At 35.2% G+C, this 20,849-nt stretch overlaps 1 protein-coding gene across 5 annotated transcripts in view; it reads right to left on the bottom strand.

Annotated features, from left to right (window-relative positions):
* LOC108699497 (type II inositol 3,4-bisphosphate 4-phosphatase) overlaps window positions 1-20,849 on the bottom strand; it is a 308,688-nt gene that overhangs the window by 44,944 nt on the left and 242,895 nt on the right. For all 5 annotated transcript variants that reach the window (XM_041589702.1, XM_018231625.2, XM_041589710.1 and 2 more), the window contains 4 exons: window positions 16,889-17,098; window positions 6,325-6,460; window positions 3,794-3,966; window positions 1,806-1,929 (listed from right to left, as the gene is read on the bottom strand). In XM_041589702.1, coding sequence (XP_041445636.1) covers window positions 1,806-1,929; window positions 3,794-3,966; window positions 6,325-6,460; window positions 16,889-17,098 — 643 coding nt within the window. The remainder of the gene's footprint in view (window positions 1-1,805; window positions 1,930-3,793; window positions 3,967-6,324; window positions 6,461-16,888; window positions 17,099-20,849) is intronic.

Here is a 20,849-nt window from a genome sequence, read left to right as displayed (position 1 = left end):
GTCATTGTCTTGTTGGAATATCCAACCCCTGCAGCAGAACTTCAACTTTGTGACTGATGCTTGAACATTATCCTGTAGAATTTGTCGATATTGGGTTGAATTCATCCTGAATTCATTCATTGAATTCATCCGACCCTGGATTTTAACATGGGCCCTAGTAGTCCCTGAACTAGCCACACAGCCCCACAGAATGATGGGACCTCCACCAAATGTGACAGTAGGTAGCAGGTGTTTTTCGTGGAATGCCGTGTTCTTCTTCCGCCATGCAAAGCTCTTTTTGTTATAGCCAAATAACTCCATTGTTGTCTCAGCAGTCCAAAGCACTTTCCTTTCCTGATTACATTCCTTACAGTTGAAACTGTCAGTTTAAACCTCTGAGACAGCTTTTTGTAGCCATCCCCTAAACCATGATACTGAACAATCTTTGTTTTCAGATCTTTTGAGAGTTGCTTTGAGGATCCCATGCTGTCACTCTTCAGAGTCAAACAGAAGCACAACTTGCAGTTGGTCACTTTTCTTTTGATTGGACACTCCTGCCTATGAAGTTCAAAGCTTAAAGGAATAGTAACATCAACAAATAAAAGTGTTTTAAAGTAATGAAAATATAATGCAATATTATGTGTTGCCCTGCACTGGTAAAACTGTTGTGTTTGCTAAAGAAACACTACTATTGTTTATATAAATAAGCTGCTGTGTACAATGGGGGCAGCCATTCAAAGGAGAAAAGGCACAGGTTACACAGCATATAGCAAATAAGCTCTGTTTGCCTAATGGTGTTATCTGTTATCCATTAGTTTAAAATGTACCATATAGCCGTTTTTCAATTTCCGCCATTGCTCCACAGCAGCTTGTTTATATGAACTATAGTAGTGTTTCTGAAGCAAACAGATCAGTTTTACCAGTGCAGGGCAACAGTACGTGATATTTGCATAACTTTGAAACACTTACTGTTACTGTTCCTTTAAGGAGCTAACCCAACCAATTTGGTGTTGCCAGTAATCAGAATTGAGCAGTTACATGCATTCAAATTAACAAAATTACAAGGGTACCCACATTTTTGCAGAGCCAGTTTTTCACATTTGATTTAATTTCAAACAAATGAATACTGCTTCACTAAAGAAAACACCCCAGTTTCTGGGAAATGAAAGACATACCTCTGTTATCTTTTTCGTTGAAAGTGGAGTAAATTATTTTGCAGGCTAATAGGGGTTCCAAAACTTTTTCATATGGCTGTAGATACTTACCATTTTTTAGCCTACCAAAACAAAAAAATCACCATCCGCCTATGTGTGGGTCCCTAAGCTCAGTGAGTGACAGCAGCACAGAGCATGTGCAGTGAGTCAGCAGAAAAGAAGATGGGGAGCTACTGGGGCATCTTTGGAGAGACAGATCTTTACTGCTATGGGATGTGGTTGCCTTGGGCTGGTACAAAAGTTTAAAACACAATGCACAACATTTATACCATACTTCTTTAGTTTAGCTTTAGTTCTTCTTTAAGTGACTTGTCAACTTCAAGACTAGAAGAAAAGGGGTCAAACTCATCTCCTCGAAACCAGTGTCTCTTTTTTACCTCAAAATTAGTTTTTTCTCTAATCCTAACTGGTACTGCACTCTTCAATATGTACTTTTCTGTTTTTTTTTTCTTTTCTGTAGTTGTTTTTTCCCTATTATTGAGCATTGCTGTAATACTTGATATTAAAAATAATAATAAAAAAACATTTATAATCATGCAGGCTTTAATACTTTCTATACAATAGGAATACAAATATACACAATAAGATGCAGGTGCAAGCTGCTACACTTACTGTATGTACTCAGTAGACCTTCATATTGGACAAGTAACCCCACAGTATGAAGCTGATGCAGAAAGGCTTCATTGTGTAAACTTGAATGTAGCTTGATTATAAAACCACAGGTCAGTCCTGAAAGCTGAAAATAAAGAGAGTGAAATTTGGCTGAAATGTAATAATATTCATTTTGTGTTCAGACTAGGGTGGTGATAATTAAACATGTTATGCAGAACTGCGGAACAATATTACACTGAATAAGATTAAGTGGCTGGTATAAAAAAGCAACAGTAGGTGTATGGCTTAAAAAGGACATAAATCACATGACTTTATTCTACTTAGCTCATATATTTGGTACATAATTGAAAACAGATGTCTACATATTTAATATAGACTTAATTGCAGTTCTGTTTATTCACCGGTTTTGTTGTGCGCCCTTTATCCCTAACTACATAATTATGTTAATCACATACAATTAAAGATACTATTAACAAGAAAATGATTTCTTAAGTCACATAGTAATGTATTTCTCAAATTCCATGTATGTGTAAACCTTCATTTGTCATAGAAAATAATACCAGCAAGGAAGGTTAAAGGTTTTATTAGGATACATTTCTAGAACTTTCTACTGTATATTTCAATTCACAGTCCATGAATGCACAAACTAAAACGGTTATGTATTTATAATTCCTTCTGTTCTTGTACAAATGTTTGTTTCTTTCTGAAATCAATGTTCTGGTTTAATTAAGCTAGTACAGTAAAATAATTAACATGCCTATGCAGGCTAGGTAACCAAGATAGTTGTGCCTATACTACTGGAACTTCTATTTAAAGCCCTGCTCAACTGGTCAATCCCTTAATCATGAAAAGCACTATCCATTTTTTATGTATTTTAATTTAAGTAGAACAGAACAGGATAGATTTGAAATGGTACAATAAGGGTTGTGGCTAGCTATCTAGATACTGGCATGTAGGAAAGACATAAAAAAGCTATAAATTGGGACAGTAACACTTTCATAGATGTTGGTTGGAAGAAAATCTACAAATTATATTATTCTTTCACTCAATAATATATACATTAGAGAAAAACAATTCGGAAACACAAATCAAGGCAAAGAGACCCTTTCATGTTACACATATAATACACTGTTCAAACCATACAGGTAGTTAAAGTCAACTTGTCTAACAGGGAAAATCACATGAGCAACTTAATCCCTTACAATTCACAGTGTCTGTATAAAACTTGGCAGGGTCTCGGTGTAAAGTAGATTATTGTGTATACACTGTTAAGTCATTTTCACATTTGAAAAAGTGTACTTTTATTTTTTACAGCAAATTATTTCAGCTTAGTAACCCTCTTGCGATACTAATATCTACAGTTAGTTGCTATAGGAATAGGTATATATTTGAGATGATATGTAGGTCTGTATAAGTATGTGTATATATACTGTATGTGCACTGGAGATCATTTGGAGGGGTTAAACTTGATGAGCATTGGTCTTTTTCTAACCCAATTTAATGATGTAACTGTATATTATTGATTCTTGCATTATTTATACAAGTGTTTGTGTCACACCATTTCACTGTGGAAAATGGCATGTAATAAACAACTGAAGCTTGAGTTTAGGTGTGAACTCTTTTGAATACATACACACTAAAACACTCAAAATTTGACTGGTTGTAGCTCACCGATGGCAAATCCTATCAAATGCTGCATAAAGCATAAAACTTAAAAATAGCTGCATACCTGGAGCCTTTTTGAAAAGGTTAAATATCCTATACATAATTCATATTCAAATACATGCATGCAATAAAATATTAAATTATAAGAAGTAACAGGTAATTCCAAAACTGCACACAGTTTTCTCTTCCTCTCTTTTCATTTTACTTCATTTTACCAAGTACTGGAACAATAAGGAGGACTATTAAATATGGTGAATCTTACAGACTGTCTGTTTGATCAAATGCTTAGGAACATGTACTCTTAGTTTATACTGGGAACTTACTGCTTGGCTGAAAACAACATCTCTTCTAAAAGTGAGCTGCAAACACTGAGGCAAGCCACATGCAAGCTCTTGAAAAACAACAAAAGTCATTGATTTCTTTGCTCGATCTACCACTTCTTCCACGCAGTCCTTTAGTGTAATTATCAGAGGGTGCAGCTGTTCATACCAGTCTCCTGCATGACAGAAAAAAGATAGTGATCAAAGCATGTAGAAAAGAGGCATCATGAAAGCAGTGTCTGGAGCCGTGCTGAGACAACACTGAATGCATAAAGATATTATGCAAACCACCTCACTTAAAATGAAATTATCTGCAGCCTGTGGAATTCATTAGATGTTGCAACTCCTTACAGTTCCACACATTATTACCGAATATTGACACACTTATAATATGATAGTTGCTCACTAAATATGTTTCTTATTCAGCAGCAGGTGTGACCACTGGACCACTTACTGACCAAGCCATTTCTAACACCAAGCCGGAAACTGGATTAGGCAGTAACATGGAAAACAATTGGTTTGGTTAGGAAAACCATACCAATCCACCAGCAGTTTGTTTTCATTATTCTAACTGCAATATACAGTAAAATCTATATGCTGATTGGCTGCTATGTGTTACTGGATCATAAGAATGATACCCATACTACCCATACTGCCCATACTGATACACAACTGTTTCAGTTTAAGGGTAGAACTCCACGGGCGATTTTACTTGCGATACATTCCATTCCGAGGACAATGAGACTAATCACAGGCACCACGTCGGATGTGCTGAATCTAATGTAAGTAATACAAATGTTGCACTTAGAAGCTGCTTGCATCCGACATGACTGTCAGATGCGAACGCTACATGTTGCGTCTTCATCCGACAGTTGAGTCGGATGCAATTGGTCAGGGGCAGCGTCAATAGTAGGTCTGGGCCGGCAGTGCCCACAAGGGCCGTGGGCCACTGAGCCCAGTCCAACCCTGGGCAATGATGACATGATCCATTCCACTGAATTCTAAGAAAATTTTACAATGATTTTTATCAAAGGCAAACTAACATTTACCTATTGTTTGTCCTGCTGCTTAACACAGTAATATTAATATGAATTTGAAGCTTTGCCGACATCTTAAAATGTCTTCTTTTCACACTGATTAAGCAAGCTACAGCATTGATACCAAACAAGTAGAAAATAGAGATATTTAGTATGAGGTAACTCCTAGGAAAAACCAATAGATGGCGCTGAACTATAATTCACAATTCCAAGGTTTTTCAAGAAGTAACTCCTTTGAATTCTGGAGCATTGCAATGATTTTGAATGGCAGAGTTTAATTGTACTATTTGTATTTGTTTAACAGGCTATTTTATTTGGAAAACACCACTGTGTGCTTTAAATGTGCAGCAGGCATAATTCTCTTCTATGTGGCTTGGCTTTTTATATTTAGTTAAGATCCAATAAAGCACCCTATGTGGCTGCATTCTAAACCTCCCCGAAATGAAAGTGATAGATATGCATTATCATATTTATAAAAAAAATCGTATATGCTATTTATAAAAAATAGTTCAGTTTAGCCTTTTTCCAGGTGAAATGAGAGGTCTGTCATTTTTGTTACATTCATTATCAGTAATTATTCAACGGTCCTGCTCAACATGAGAAAGGTGTTCACGTTAACCCTATTAGTGGAAGGGATCATAGACTATATGGAGTTCTAGAAATGCATTTCTTTTATACACATAAATAAACTTAAATGTGAAATTATACATACAGTATCATCTATCATACATTTCCCCTGATACAGGGTTTAAAAGCATCTCATTGAGCAAACTATAATTTTTTTTTTTATATATAAGGAGTCAATAGAGTCATGGTTTAAAAATTCAAATATTAAATAAACCCACTAGAAGTATTTAGCCTCCAATAAGGATCAATTATATCTTAGCTGGGATCAAGTACAAGGTACTGTTTTAGCATTATTTTTAGCATTATTTGATTAAAACTGAGTCAGTGGGAGATGGCCTTTCTGTAATTTGGGGATTTCTGGATAATTGGTTTCCAGATAACAGATGCCATACCTGTACCTAATATAACTTTTTAAGGTTATGGATTTTTAGATATGAATTGTTTTTGTGTATGAGCAGTATGTCAAAATTCTATTATGCAATTTTTATTGCAAAAGGCAGAGAACTTTGAGAGCTTTGGAGCATGCTATTTTTAACACCAATTTAACACAGAGAAGCTTCACTGTATTCTTTAACTCTACTGCCAGAACAATATGTTTTGTACATTAAACTATGACTCAGTGACTAAGATTGAAAAGCAAACATCGTTCTTGTTTGAAGCTCAACAAAAACGAGTCTAGGTAGCATTTCTGGCAATAAAAGGGCGATACAATTTGATGAATAGCTTTCTATCAGGGAAACACATGGCTGCTCAGATATCTCTGTCAGCACTTATTCTAGGAAAGTCCATTGTTTGCTCTTTCTTCATTTTTTAATTTCTATCAAGACACCGTAGCAGTATAGCTTGCACACAATGGAAAAGATATCTTACCGTTGTGTTCTGACGTGAGGTCTTCAGACGAACACTCAGTTTTGTTTTCTCTTGTGCTATTGCCTTGTTCAAGTAGTCTGTCTGTCATGGCAATAATGCAGTTTAAACTTTTTCCCACATTGGCCCACACCCTATCCTGAAAGGAACATCAGTATCACAACATATACCAAACAGAATACCCTCATAATGAATAGAAGCAAGACAGATATGCATCAACATAAAGTATAGTGTCCCATTGTGAATGACTTAAAACCTTTTCTATCATGGTATGGCTGGAATTGTATTATGTGAAAGGAATAAAGCAAGTTTTAAAGTTATACTGAGCTTTTTCTTATAAAAAATTGTGTGCACATGTACATCATTATTTATAATACCTAACAGAACAGAACATGCAAATATCCAGTAAAAGGTCTCCAACATTGCATCTGACAATCTTAATATCAAAATAATTTTGTAGCGTGCATTTGTTTGAGACAAGACTAAAAGCCAAACCCTGAATTACTATCACTTTAAGAATTAAGATGGTACCATGAACATATTGATGCAGTTGGCCGTAACCAACCTCTGCTCTGCAGCTGGAGCATCATGAATGCATCAAAATTTTAATTAACATGATTGTTTGATATGGCTGCCACTTGGCCAGGGAAAATGATTCTTCATGCCAATGTTATTAATAACAAAAAAATACAAAAATATGGGAAGGCCCTGTTTATTCTCTAAAAAGTGGAAACCCCATTGTAGATTACTATACAAATGATATGATTTTTTGATTCATGATTGATTCACACTACAAAACAGCCCATATGTAGCAATTTGCAAAAAAAAAAAAAAGAGGGCGGTGAAAGCTTGCAAAATCTGGAGGGCTAAGCACCGCTGACACTACTATTAAACAAATAATAAATGAAAAATGTAACAAAAACATTACAAACATCTTATAGTAAATCCAGGACAGCACCTTCCTTATTGCATGTAATTAAATAGATGCATAGACAATAGTGATGTGTGAAATGTTTCACCAGATTTGGATTCAGGGTGAAATTCCGCATGTCATTATCATTTTCACAAAACAGACGCAAAATTTTGCATTGAAAAAGCGCCCATAGAAAAAAAGTGAAAAAAGTCACAGCTAGAAAGAGTCTATAGATATGTTGAATCATAGTGAAAAAACACCCATTGACTTCAATGTGTTTTGCAAAATTTCAAATTTTTAAAATTTTTACACAGTTTTGTGCTTTTTTTTTTTTAACATAAACAGGATGGATTCAATAAACACCAATATGCAATACATAAATATATAGACAACATAAAAAAAGAATTTAAAGGCATCTATTTCATGAATACTTTTTATAAAAGTAACCAATAATCGGAGATCACTGCCATTCCCACCAAACTCTTATAACCATAGGTTTAAGCCCTTAGTCATTTTCTTTTACAGAATTGTTTAGGGTTGAGGAACCTTTCTACTGAATAGAAGCCAGTTTATCAGCCTTCAAATAAATCAGATACAGATAGATTTTTGATGACAGCTCATTATGGTTGGGATCAGTCATGATTTCCCAGATAATCCCGCATCCTTTGTGAAAAGTTTCAGCCGAAAACCGAACCAAATCCAAACATTAATTTGCATACTGTATGTAATTAGGGAAACAAAGGGAAAAGAGAGTAAAAACTAGTAAAAAAAATATGACTTCCTTGTTTATGTCAATCTGTTAAGTGTCGAGTCTTGGCCAAATCCCAAAATGGATCCTGGATTCGGTGAATGCCTAATTTTAGGGATAAGAAGTAACTGATACACTGGTGCAGTGCATTGGGGAATGATACAGTGGGCCATGGCAGTTTAGTTTTTTCAGTCTCTAATGTCATACCAGCTGCCAGTTTGTATAAAGCTGAAGATCATTTACTTTTTGTAAGGAGAACATTGTGCATGGTTTTAACATTCGTAATATAATGATAAAATTGCATAATATGGGCTTTTCCACAATACTTAAGTAGAGATCTTGTGGCCCTTATTCTCTACAATACACAGGGGGGGTATATTTATCAAAGAGTGAAGTTAATAGTGAAGTTCCGCCACTAGAGTGAAATTCCGCCACTCTCCATTCATTTCTATGGGATTTTTATAGGTGTATTTATCAAAGGGTGAACTTTCACTTTCTCCCATTGATAAATACGCCTTTCAAAATCCCATAGAAATGAATCGAGAGCTGCGGAATTTCACTCTAGTGGCGGAACTTCGCTCTTTGATAAATTTACACCAGGGAGTGGCTGTGACCCTGTGATCACAATTTTTTTTTTATTTTGGGTGGTAATGGAGGTAATCTTTAAAAGAATAAATTTATGCCACAACTTCTAATATACCAAGCTTCTTGAGGTAGTGGAACTATGAGAGGCCATTTTTATTAAATTTCAAGTATATTTATTCTCATCAATATTAAGCCAAAGTGTGTTTTTTTGTTTTGTTTTACCAAAATGGAGATGTTTCCATTTCAGTTAACTCCTCCAAAAACATTACTGTATAGCACACTTACTCTGATCAATGATATATCTTAATATATTAATGTAGAAGTGTATTTTGGTCAAAATATAGTATAAATTGGGAGGAGACTGTACAGAAGGACGGCCCACAAGCAGATATATTAATTCCATACAGACCTAGCTACTCATACACACTTTTATTTTGTTTAGCCAGCAGAACTGTTGTATTTGAAAGTTAAAAAAGACAAATGTGTTCAGTGGATTGTTGTGCAGGGGGAAAAGCATTCAGGGTATTGGCGAGATTATTAAAAACAAGAAAATCATTATTTTGTATAGGGATACTTCTTATTATCTAGGAGACACTGCACAGATAGAGTAAAACAGAATTGCACAATATTTTGTGGCTCTTGCAATTTTATTTTGCCCCACATTGTGTAGCTACAGATTAATCATAATGATTAATAAGTAAGATAAGATTAATGACCTTGCTAACAACTACCATGCTATTAAGGCAACCTTATTTGGTATAAATGAATACATTATAAGGTTACAGAAGTCTCTCATGTGACAAATGATACACAGTCCATTAAAAGAAAAGGTCTTGTTCTACATATGGGGTGCAGGTGAATCTGAATCAACTAATTAATACCCCTAATTAAACTCAGTCATTATGACTCTATAAGTTCACATTTTCTAAAAGGAAATTTGCAAAGTACAACTGTATTCTCTAATATTAAGATACAGTTCAGATGAATTTCACTGATAATTATTTCCCTGCCAGTTCAATTACAGGTGATATATTGTGCCAATTTTGATTTTAATGTTTGTATTTTATATGGATTGTTTAGAGTAACAGTATCTCATGCTTAAAAATGCAAAAGCTGACCTGAACGTAGTAAGTGTGGGTAAAAGAAAATTGTCTCTGAATTACAAAAATATGAGGCTATCAAATGTTTTTATACAAACATCAATCATTAAAGCACTGAGACTGACCAACAGAGCTGGCTGTGGTGCAATTTCACTGCAGAAAGGTATCTGCTAATGAATATATAAAGGATCACTAAATAAACCTTTGAAAAGATATAAAACGTGAGTTTTAATATTTGAAACTTAAGGCTATTTAACTATCCATAACTATGGTATAAAGATAAAGGGCAGGCACTAGCAGAGACCAATGTTCCAGGCAGGCTTGTCAAAACATATAGTAGTTTATTGTAGAACTCAAGGTTACAACCTCACCACCTTACGCGTTTCATATCTCACAGATACTTAATCATAGGCTCTAAGAATATGATTAAGTATCTGAGAGAAATGAAACGCGTAATCTGGTGAGGTTGTATCCTTGAGTTCTACAATAAACTACTATATATTTTGACAAGCCTGCCTGGAACACTGGTCTCTGCTAGTGCCTGCCATTTTTCTTTATATGGTGGTCCGCTCTCTAAGCTGAGAGTTCAGGGCGGTGCAATTGGGCCTCCCTTCAAAACTGGTGAGTTCTAGAAGAACCTAAGAATTTTTCTACATTTTCCTTACTATCAACAATAGCGTGTGATTAATATCCATAACTATTAGGGATGTAGCGCACTGTTCGCCCGCGAACTAGTTCGCGCGAACATCGACCGTTCGCGTCCGCCGAATGTTCGCGAACGTTTGGGAACGTTCGCAGTTTGAGTTCGCGTTCGATCGTTCGACCATTCGAATTCCTTCGACCGCTAAAAATCGAACGATTTCCATTCGTTCGAACGATTGTAAGCATTGGATCCAATGAAAAGCATTCGATCGAATGGCTTTGATCGTTCGATTCAAATGAAAATCCTTCGATCGAACGATTAAAATCCTTTGATCGTTCGAATCGAACGATTTTAGCGGTGTTCGAAGTTCGCGAACTGTTCGCGAACGTTTGCATTTTTTGCCGGTGTTCGCGAACGGCGTTCGCGAACACCAAATCGGCAGTTCGCTATATCCCTAATAACTATGGTCACGTATATAGTAGTTGTTTCACGGACCACAAAATGGGTAAAGGTAAAATAGCTCTCATTCCAATCACAGCCATGTTTAACTTACACATGCTATTCTCTGTCAGATTCAGTTTTAAAATTCCCAATAAACCATTGGTAAACACAATCTTGTGTCAGTTGGCATATGAGAAGACAAAACATGAAACAGAGGTACAGGGGGTTATTTACTAAAATCCGAATTTATCTAATTTTTTTTTTTAAAAAAACCATGACCAAACTCTAATGCCCGATTTTAGCCTATTTATTAATAAAAAAATTCCATTCAATCCGATCATAGAAAAACTGTAATATGTAGCAAAAACCGGAATCACTCAAATTTTTACTGGCTATTTCCAGATTTACTTGATTTTTTTGGGCGTTTTATCCCGAATTCGTGTTTTTGCTCGAAGTCCCTGAAAAATTCTGATTTTCTGCTAAACCAAGCACAGACTATGAAAACTTCAAATTGAGATAGGTGCCTCTTCCATTGAGTTATACAGGACCTCAACCTGAGATGGCGGATTTTTGGATTCAGTTTTTTTGTAGCATTGGGGTATAATAAATCTTCAAAATTTAAATTTGAGTTTTCTAGAGAAAGAAATTTGAATAAATAACCCCACAGAGTAACTTAAAAAATAGAACCATCATCATTTCTGAGAATCTTTCATTAATTCTAGTAACTAAATGCAATCAATTAAAAGGTAGAATGTCCTAGTCACCTGTTTGAAGGCAAGCATATGACTGGTTGCTACAAGCAATCTTTACACCTTTCATTACATTAAACCATGGGGGGGGGGTCAGGTTCACTTTTATGTAAGCATGGCTGGATACAGTTTTTCACATGAAGCAAAACGAAAACAACAATGCTTAGATATTAAAAATGTCATATTAACATGGAGGTGGTGGCTGTAAAAGGGTTACTGTAAACTAATAGGAGCACACATTCTATCACAGCCTAAACTGTCCCTATATACCTAAATTAATATTTTAGTCACTTATCAGTTTTTGTAATGATTTTTATTCCCTAAAAAAATGAAGCACAGTGATGAAGCAAATTCATTTTACATTTGATTCTGCCTTGTTGGTACTTGTGAGAGGAGGATAAGATTGTGTTGTTCAGTCAATTTTTTACCATATCTGGATACTTTAAAGACCCACTGTAAATGTGCACTTTATATTTGCTTATAATAAAAATTAATGCAAGAGGGCTCCTTGTGTGCAACCTATTGTGCTTTTGTTATACCAAACTCAAAAAATGCTCACTTGTATGAATTTATTTTTTATATTAGAAAAATCATGCCTTTGAAATTGTGAAAACATTACCTACACATACAGTCGAAGTGAACACACATTTTTGTGTGATTAAAGGGGAACTCTGTCTTCCAAACCAAAATTTAATAAGGAGGTCCACATTACACAGAAACCCCTAATATACCATCACAGTTTCAGTTTCTTCAAAAAGCATGAATAAATGCCATTTTCTATGCTGAAATCAAGGTAAGGAGGGACTAAACACTTATGTTACAAATTGTCACAACTTCTCCACAGCTTACAGATAGCATGCAGGAACTACATAACCCACAATGCATTGCACTATGATGTTCTGTTCCTTATTGAAATCCAGTGTGCAGGGGCTTGTAGGGTTTGGAGGATGCAGGCTAAGGACAGATGACTGCTGATACATTGTAACAAAGTAAAGTAACAGTAGTCAGTTAGCTTAGCAAAGTAGTCAGACACATCAGCAGGAGAGCAGGAGGCTAGGCTTAGGGAACTGTTCCAAACCATAAAAAATCATGAAAAGTCTGAATATTTTTAAACTGATATTGGAAAGTTGTTTGAAATTATGTTTACTTTAAGTTATGTTTGTGTGGCGTTCCCCTTTAACATATCCGGAAACTGAAAAGGTGACAAGAGGACATGCACTGATGCTGGAAGAAAGGACAATTCACCAACAGAAAAGCCAGCCAAGCTATGGTGTTTCTTGCCAAGCAAAGTGGTAATGAGTGATTAATTGGAGATTAAACATTAGTTAGATACGTTTATAGGGGAGAAATCAATTTTGAAGTCATGGTCATTAAATTAATTTCAACAGATGAACCAGATAGGCATCCAACTGGTAGTAGTTTTTTTTTTTTTACCAATGACTTTAAGAAATTTTCTAGTAGATAAAATGCAGAATTGTGGACAATATCCTTCTACTGTTCCCAGTGTGAACGGAAATAATTATTATTTATCAGAATAAACCACTCAATTTATTTTGAAAATTCATGTATGTTTGCTTTATATGTGCTGCACCCCTTTGTAAAGGCAGAACAGGTTAAGCAGAACTTGACCTTAAATGGATTCTATATGAACAAAGCAGGCTGTAATGTTGCTTTCCATTTAGTGCAAATTTTTCCCATTGTAATTTACATTGTACCACTGCAACATGTTGCATTGTACTTAGATACACTATTCCACGGAACCCTTTGTCTTTATGAATTAATATACACACTTGGGGGCCCATCTTTTGCTCGTGTGAAGGAATAGAATAAAAAAAACTTTGAATTTCGTTTTGTTTTTTTGGCTACTTCGACCATCGAATTGGCTACTTCAACTTTCGACTACGACTTTGAATCGAACGATTCAAACTAAAAATCGAAACCCACCGAGGTGCAATGTTAGCCTATGGGGAAGGTCCACATAGGCTTTCTAACAATTTTTAGGGCGAAGAATAATCGTTCGATCGATGTATTAAAATCCTTTGTATCGAACGATTAGATATTCGAAGGATTACATTCGGCAGTCGAATATCGAGGGTTAATTAACCCTCGATATTCGACCGTATGTAAATCTGCCCCATACTGTACATAAATGCACACTCATGTCAAAAGTCTAAGCATTGCAAGTGTTCAATGGGACCCATGCATTTTGGCCTTAGTTGGGGACTAAACTATAATGATTTATGCAGTCATTGCTTCACTAGACCTAATTACAAAGGCATTTTACAGATCTTGTGTGTGATAAATACACCTACTAAGACTGATATGCAAAGGCAAACAAAACAGAAAAGAATAAACAATAAATTATCTTGTAAACGACAATATATAAATAAAAATGTCAATTAAATGGAATTGTTCTTTTTCTTCAGCAAAAAAGTATGCCACGTCAGTACATAACATAACAATGGCAAGAAAAGCTGCAGTGAAAATATCCCAGTGTGGTTTACCTCCACATCAGAAGCACTAATGAATCATACCAACATCAACTGCTAGCACTAAAATTAGTTCTCCCACATTCATGCTGCTCTTTAAAACAATCTTCCTCTAAGGTATTATTATTATTATTATTTCCCACCATTGTGCATGATTTAAACAGGCGTTTCAGTTGTTCCAATTCAATTTAAGCTGCAACTTACATAGGCTATTCAGTATGTGAAACAATTGTTTTTTAAATCAGGGATGTCAGTCTCATAGCACACTAGGTATTTGGGAAATGAAAGTGCTGGGAATAACAGTTGTTACAAAGCTGTATTGCCACGAGCTTGTCAACCCTGATTTAATAACCCCAATAAAACCCCAAAAGATATTAGTAAAATCTTGTTCACATGGCTACCATTTTTAAACTACCCTCTGCCTTTGGAAATGTTTTTGAATCCCCACATTGCAGGAACACCCTTGCCCAAATCTGTTTGCTACAAGTTGGTGCATAGCCTAAGGGACCCAAAGGCCAGATTCCTTTGCAGCACCTATTGTAATGTACCCACTGATCACCAAATGTTCAACACAAGTACACACTGAAGATAAATTATCTTTTGTGAAGGCAGAGGAAGAATAGAGTTTGAAATTGAAATAAAAACATAAACTGATTATGTTGTAATAAACCAAGTAGTCAGGAGAAATGTACTGATAAGCATAGTAGTATTTTGTGTTATAACTGACTAATTGACTAGGAAAAAGGCCAAGATTACCCATATACACAATTTGAGATTGAGCCAAACAACATACAATACTTGTGTTAAACATTTCATTCTCTGTTTTAATGCTCAGCTCTGATGGACATATGTTTCATACTTCACTCCTCACATACAGTGTCTCGCAAAAACTTGCCAACTACAAATATACTAAAAATATATTCCAATTATCAATCAGGAAACCACAAAAATACTGTTTATTAATCATCTTCTGCCTAGACTATTACAACCGTCTCCAAGATTGCCATTTATTTGCTCATGACCTACTTTACATTTCAAACCTCCTCTCCAGATACACTCCATACAATACTTTTGTAAACTCTAAATTGACCAGTTTTCTCCTCTTATGACCTCAGACTAGTAAACCGCTCACATATATGCCTAAAAAATTTTACCAGAACAACTTCCCACCTGTGGAATTTATTATCCCACAACATAAAACATTGCCCTTCCCTGCAGAATATAAATGTCCCCTTAAAACTCACCTCTTCCATGAATCTTACACAGTAGCCTAACAACTTCTAACTCCTTTACACAAGTCAACAAGTCATTGCTTCTCATAACACATCCCCTTCACACAGACAATATTTCTATAACATATACTTCCCTCCAGCTACATAATTCAATACTTTGTATTTCACTTTTCCCCACCCCTATTGATTGTAACCCTTGCAGCAGAACCCTAATAACCTCATTTATCAGTTACTGATTTCCATTACGTAGAGGGCTATGGAATATGTTGGTATTTTATAAATATATGTAATAATAGTTTATGGAGGATACTGTATATACTAAGAAAGCTTATTTGCCTCATATTTTAGAAAAGTGTTCCTTTGTCTTAATGATAGGGTCAGAGTAGTCTAACTCTTTAATATATCATAATGATGTTACAATTTCTTTAAAAAATTGTAAAAACTTTCTTAAAAAGCTCTCTTATTACAACAATTCAGAATTATGAACATTGACCCATACAGTTCCTGGTTGACTGATGAACCCAGTAAATTTGGTCATCAACTAACTCAATTCACCTTTTGACCAATAATTGTGATGCAATCATACCATGATGTATGATCCAACAAGTGGCTTAGAAAGTCTGCCCACATATGATGATCACTTCATTTTTTAAAATGATAAAATTGTTATAAATAATCAGTGTCATCTGACCTCTGTGACAGAATATATGAAATCTCAATGTGCAGGTACAAGAAAGAGGGAGGATCATGGTACAACTGAAATGTTTAGGTTTGTTTCAAAAGAAGAATAATGTAGTCCACTTGACTGTCATTTAAGGTTTTTTTTAAGGTGATTTTACCCTATGCTGGTGTCAGATCAAAAACAGATTCAAGATATACTGACACCAGAAATTAAACCTTTTTTTACATCTATCATAATATTACCCATCTGATCCCCCCATGTTCCTCTCTGAGGGGGCTGCCATATATGAGCTTCAGCAGTCTTTTAGCATTAGAAACTGTAACTGACATGTTGAGAAGGGACAGTCAGGTTGGCAAAACAGTCAGGTTTAGGAACTTCAAGTAACAATTACTTACAAAAGCAGCCCTATGAGTGAAAAATGATCAACATGAGCTATAGGTAACTTTTGATGTAAATTAATATTTTGAATAATTATTTTTTAGTGGCAGTATCACTTTAAGTGGAAATAATGCAGCGATTGGAGAAAAAGTAAAACTTGTGGTTATCATCTGTGTGCCTTGGGACTGAAACTCTCTACATTTGTCAAAGTAAAAAGGAATTTAGAAGATTTTATAAACATATTGCCCAACCAACACAAATGTTTTCCCTTGATTTTTTTCAAGGTCCATTCAATCACATTATCATCACCAGTTTTTTGAATGAGCCGTATAATGGCAGACAATAGCATAACAACAGCTTGCTATAAACCTTTAACCAAAGTGTTTCTTCCAGCCATCCTTGTTTTGCCTCTATAAAAATAAAACACTTCCAAAGTTTTGTTAGCTGCACTTGTTTAAAAAACCCAGCCAAACGTAACCAGAGTATCATACTTCTGTATGCAAAGTACCATCTTCATTTTATTTAATACACCTGAAGCCCTTGCTTCATTTAGAAATAACACTTTGTTTTTAATCAACTTGCAAAATAACGAATAAGAAATATTTACCCATTCTTCCTCATCATAATCCGAAAGGTGAGGTATGGAATCTTGCCTTGTTATTTGGTGCACGTTATCCTGCTCATGTGTCTTATCATCTTCTGTATTGTTCAGAGGATCAGTAAGCTTTTTGTTAGCACAGCTTGGTCTTGCTGTGGATAGTGCCAAAAGAGCATTGCTGACAAGCTGATCCTTAAATGAACGAACAAATTGCTCTGTCTAGAAAAACATAATAGTATACTTTGAACATCATCTTAAAACATGACTTTAAAAGCAAACGTTTAGTATACAATATACTGCACACAAATAGCTAGTAAATTCTATCCTTATTACATATATATATATATATATTGTCTGTATATATATATATATATATATATATATATATATATATATATTATCTATTATCCCTAATACTTTTTGGATAACCATACCTTAGATCTACCAAAATTAAACCCAGTTGGAAAATGCCATCAGTATGGATTTACTGTTATATTATTACAGAAAAAAGGAAATATTAAGAACCAATATAATTATTTGTTTAAAATGAACTCTATGATAGAGTGTCTTCCCATAATTCGGAGCTTCTAGATATTGGGTTAAGATAAGAGATACTCTAATCTTAACCCGATGAGATGGACATGTCTTCTTTTTTATATAACTTTCAGTCTCTGACAAGTTCAGATGAATAAGCAAAACAAAAACCTAGCCACATTTAGGCTCTAACTAAACACAAGATATTTCCCTCTCTAGGACTACTCCATAATTTAATTCATGGCTGGAAAAACTCCATAGTACCCATTTAGGGGCAATTTTAATTGTGCACCGTTAAGAAGTGTTTGAAGGTGTCATAATCTTTTGGAGCAAACATAACAACTTTTTCTGTAAGAAATGTTATTACACTCACTGTGCACTGTTGCAAACTATAAAATTTGCAATCTTTCTACCACTGTCCAAAGTGGTTGCTAAACAGTTTCCAGGCTCGTAAAAAAAATATATTAAATTTGTGCATAAGAAAATTTGCTTGCACAAGGCATACATTTTTGCATTGTGAATAGTTTTTCCATTACCGACTTTTAGCACATTCATCCGCATTTTTTCTTTAGAAGCCAGCTCCACTCTGCTGCTCTATTTCCACGCAGCTCTCAAAAATCCTAACCCCCCCTTCCCCGCTGTGCTTGCAGATTACTACCTGCTTATTATCATACACCAATGTGAACATCCCAGGGCCACAATACATAAGGGAGTAGGAGAGAAATACACCTACCCTCAAACTCTTCTATATACACATACAAAAAAAACTTTTGGGGGTATCTAATAAAAGTCGGTAATGGAAAAACTATACACAATGCGAAAAGTTAAGCCTTTGCGTGAACAAATTTGGCTCTGCGTGAATTTAATATAACTTTTGCGAACCTGGAAACTGTTTACCAACCACTTCCGACAGTGGAAGACCATTTGCGAATTTTATAGTTTGTGCCAATGTGCAGTAAATGTAATAAAACTTCTTACTAAAAAAGTTGTTATGTTTGCTCCAAAAGATTACGACACCTTCAAGCACTTCTTAACAGTGCATGATTAAAATTGCCCCTAAATGGGTACTATGGAGTTTTTCCAGCCATGAATTATGGATTAGTCCTAGTTTTTAAGAGTGCGCAATTAGAAATTGCAATGCAATAACAGTTTAAGGAACAATATTACATTGCGAGAGGTGGATTTTTATTCTTATTGGTGCGAATGGTTTTTCTCTTTGCGACTTAAATTACATTCCCCCCCTATGTGCTCCAATATCCAGGCCCAAGCAAGAGCCAAAGTGATTGTAATGGAAATGTAAGACATATACACCTTAAAGGAATAGTTCAGTGTGAAAATAAAAACTGTGTAAATAGATAGGCTGTGCAAAATAAAAAATGTTTCTAATATAGTTAGTTAGCCAAAAATGTAATATATAAAGGCTGGAGTGAACAGATGTCTAATAAAACAGCCAGAATCCAACTTCCTGCTTTTCAGCTCTATAAGTCTGAGTTAGTCAGCGACTTGAAGGGGGGCCACATGGTACATTTCGGTTCAGTGAGTTTGTAATTGATCCTCAGCATTCAGCTCAGATTCAAAAGCAACATATATGACCCATGTGGCCCCCCTCAAGTCTTTGATTGGTTACTGCCTGGTAACCAGGGTAACCAGTCAGTGTAAACCAAGAGAGCTGAAAAGCAGGAAGTAGTGTTCAGACTGACATGTTATACATCAAATCACTCCAGCCTTTATTCATTACATTTTTGGCTAACTAACTATATTAGAAACATTTTTTATTTTGCACAGCCTATCTATTTACCCAGTTTTTATTTTTACACTGAACAATTCCTTTAAGAAACAAGGCTATTAGAGTACAGACCACCTTTATTTTATGTATTGTACCTTTCTGGATTTAGCCACCTAGCTTTTAAAATAAACAGGTATACATGTGTGCATGTGTACCACTTTACAATACAAATATTTAATCACCTTGGGCTTCCATAAAATGGTACTTGTATGGCTTCAGTACTTTACATAGTTATGGATCAGCTGTAAATATCCTTACATTTTATCTTTGTCCTGAACAACACTAAAGTATGTCAGCATTTGGAATTTTATCACATTTGAGGATTGCTTTGAGCAAACCACCATTCTGCTATATAGGATTTTAAGAGCCCAGTGACACTTTTTTTTGCCCTCGAATGATGTGGAAAACAAATTCTTAAATATAAAAAACACTGAGTAGTAAAAAAAAAAGTTTAATAATTCAGCTCCTTTATGTTTTAAAGGTCTTACTGAGGAGCTGCTTTTGCTTCATAAACCGTGTTACTTGAAGAAATAAAGTAGCATACACTAGTAGCAGAAAAGACTTCAAGATTTCAATATACAAGCATAAAATGCTGAGCATCAAGTTAGTAGGGCTCATTTACAAACAGTGCAAAATGCAATAATGGGGTGCAGATAGACATTCTTTTGCTACTAGTGCATTCTTTCCCCCAGAATTCCAGTGAATAGCGGTTATCTGCTATATAGCCTCCTTTGAAACTTGAGTGATACACCAATATGGATGCCAATCAGCATCTTTTGTGGCACGTGATTTTAATAGTGACAGTGCTATAATTTTACTGTGAGGGCATCTGGATATAAAAATCACATGCACATACTCCTACGTACCTGATGGCAGAAAATAACAGGCCAACCCATGCAAAACTTTTTTTGTGTGCCTTTTATCCTCTAGCTATCTGTGTGAGTTAAATCTGCTGCTGTATTAGTCCCACTGCCCGTGTCTCTCACAAAAATATACTGCCACCTATTACATACAGTAAATGGATTTAAACCTAACCTGTAAACAACCCCATTTATGACATTCATGACTATCTGGGACCACGGCTCTCAAATGAATTGAAGCGCCGTTCAGACAAAGAATTAAACAAAAAAACTCAACATGTTATGTTATGATGGGGACACAGCCCTCGAATTGCATAAGAAAACCAATAAAATCATTTTGGTTTTAAGGCTGCCATTCACAAATCACTTAACATTTTTACTATCCAGACAGGATTGTAAGAACTTTCATAGTTTCCACAGATATAAAATGTCAGTCTCCCTTTTATCAGCTGAATCCCAAATGCATGTTATTTTTAATGATTTATAAAGTGGATAGTGAAATAAATCAACATCACTGCCTACAGTATTACTCTTACTGTTTAGAGATGCTTGTGTCCCACAGAGATTTAGCTGAATAGTTGCATTCAGCCAAACTGGGATGCTGAAAAGAAGCAACGATCTCTCAGGTTAAGATTCAGCAAATTCCATTAGGCAGTTAATATTGTTAATGCAATTAATGCCATATTAAGGAAAAAAGCCATAATAAATTAAGCTTATTGATTATCTTTCACCAGAATTATGCTCTGCTACACACAGTACTAATTAATTTAATAAAGCCTGCGCTTTAATT

Source organism: Xenopus laevis, chromosome 1L (genome assembly GCF_017654675.1).
Source record: "Xenopus laevis strain J_2021 chromosome 1L, Xenopus_laevis_v10.1, whole genome shotgun sequence".
In the NCBI taxonomy this organism is placed as follows: Eukaryota; Metazoa; Chordata; class Amphibia; order Anura; family Pipidae; genus Xenopus; species Xenopus laevis.
The sequence above is the reverse complement of the archived record's forward strand: the minus strand, read 5'-3'. Positions and strand labels throughout refer to the sequence as shown.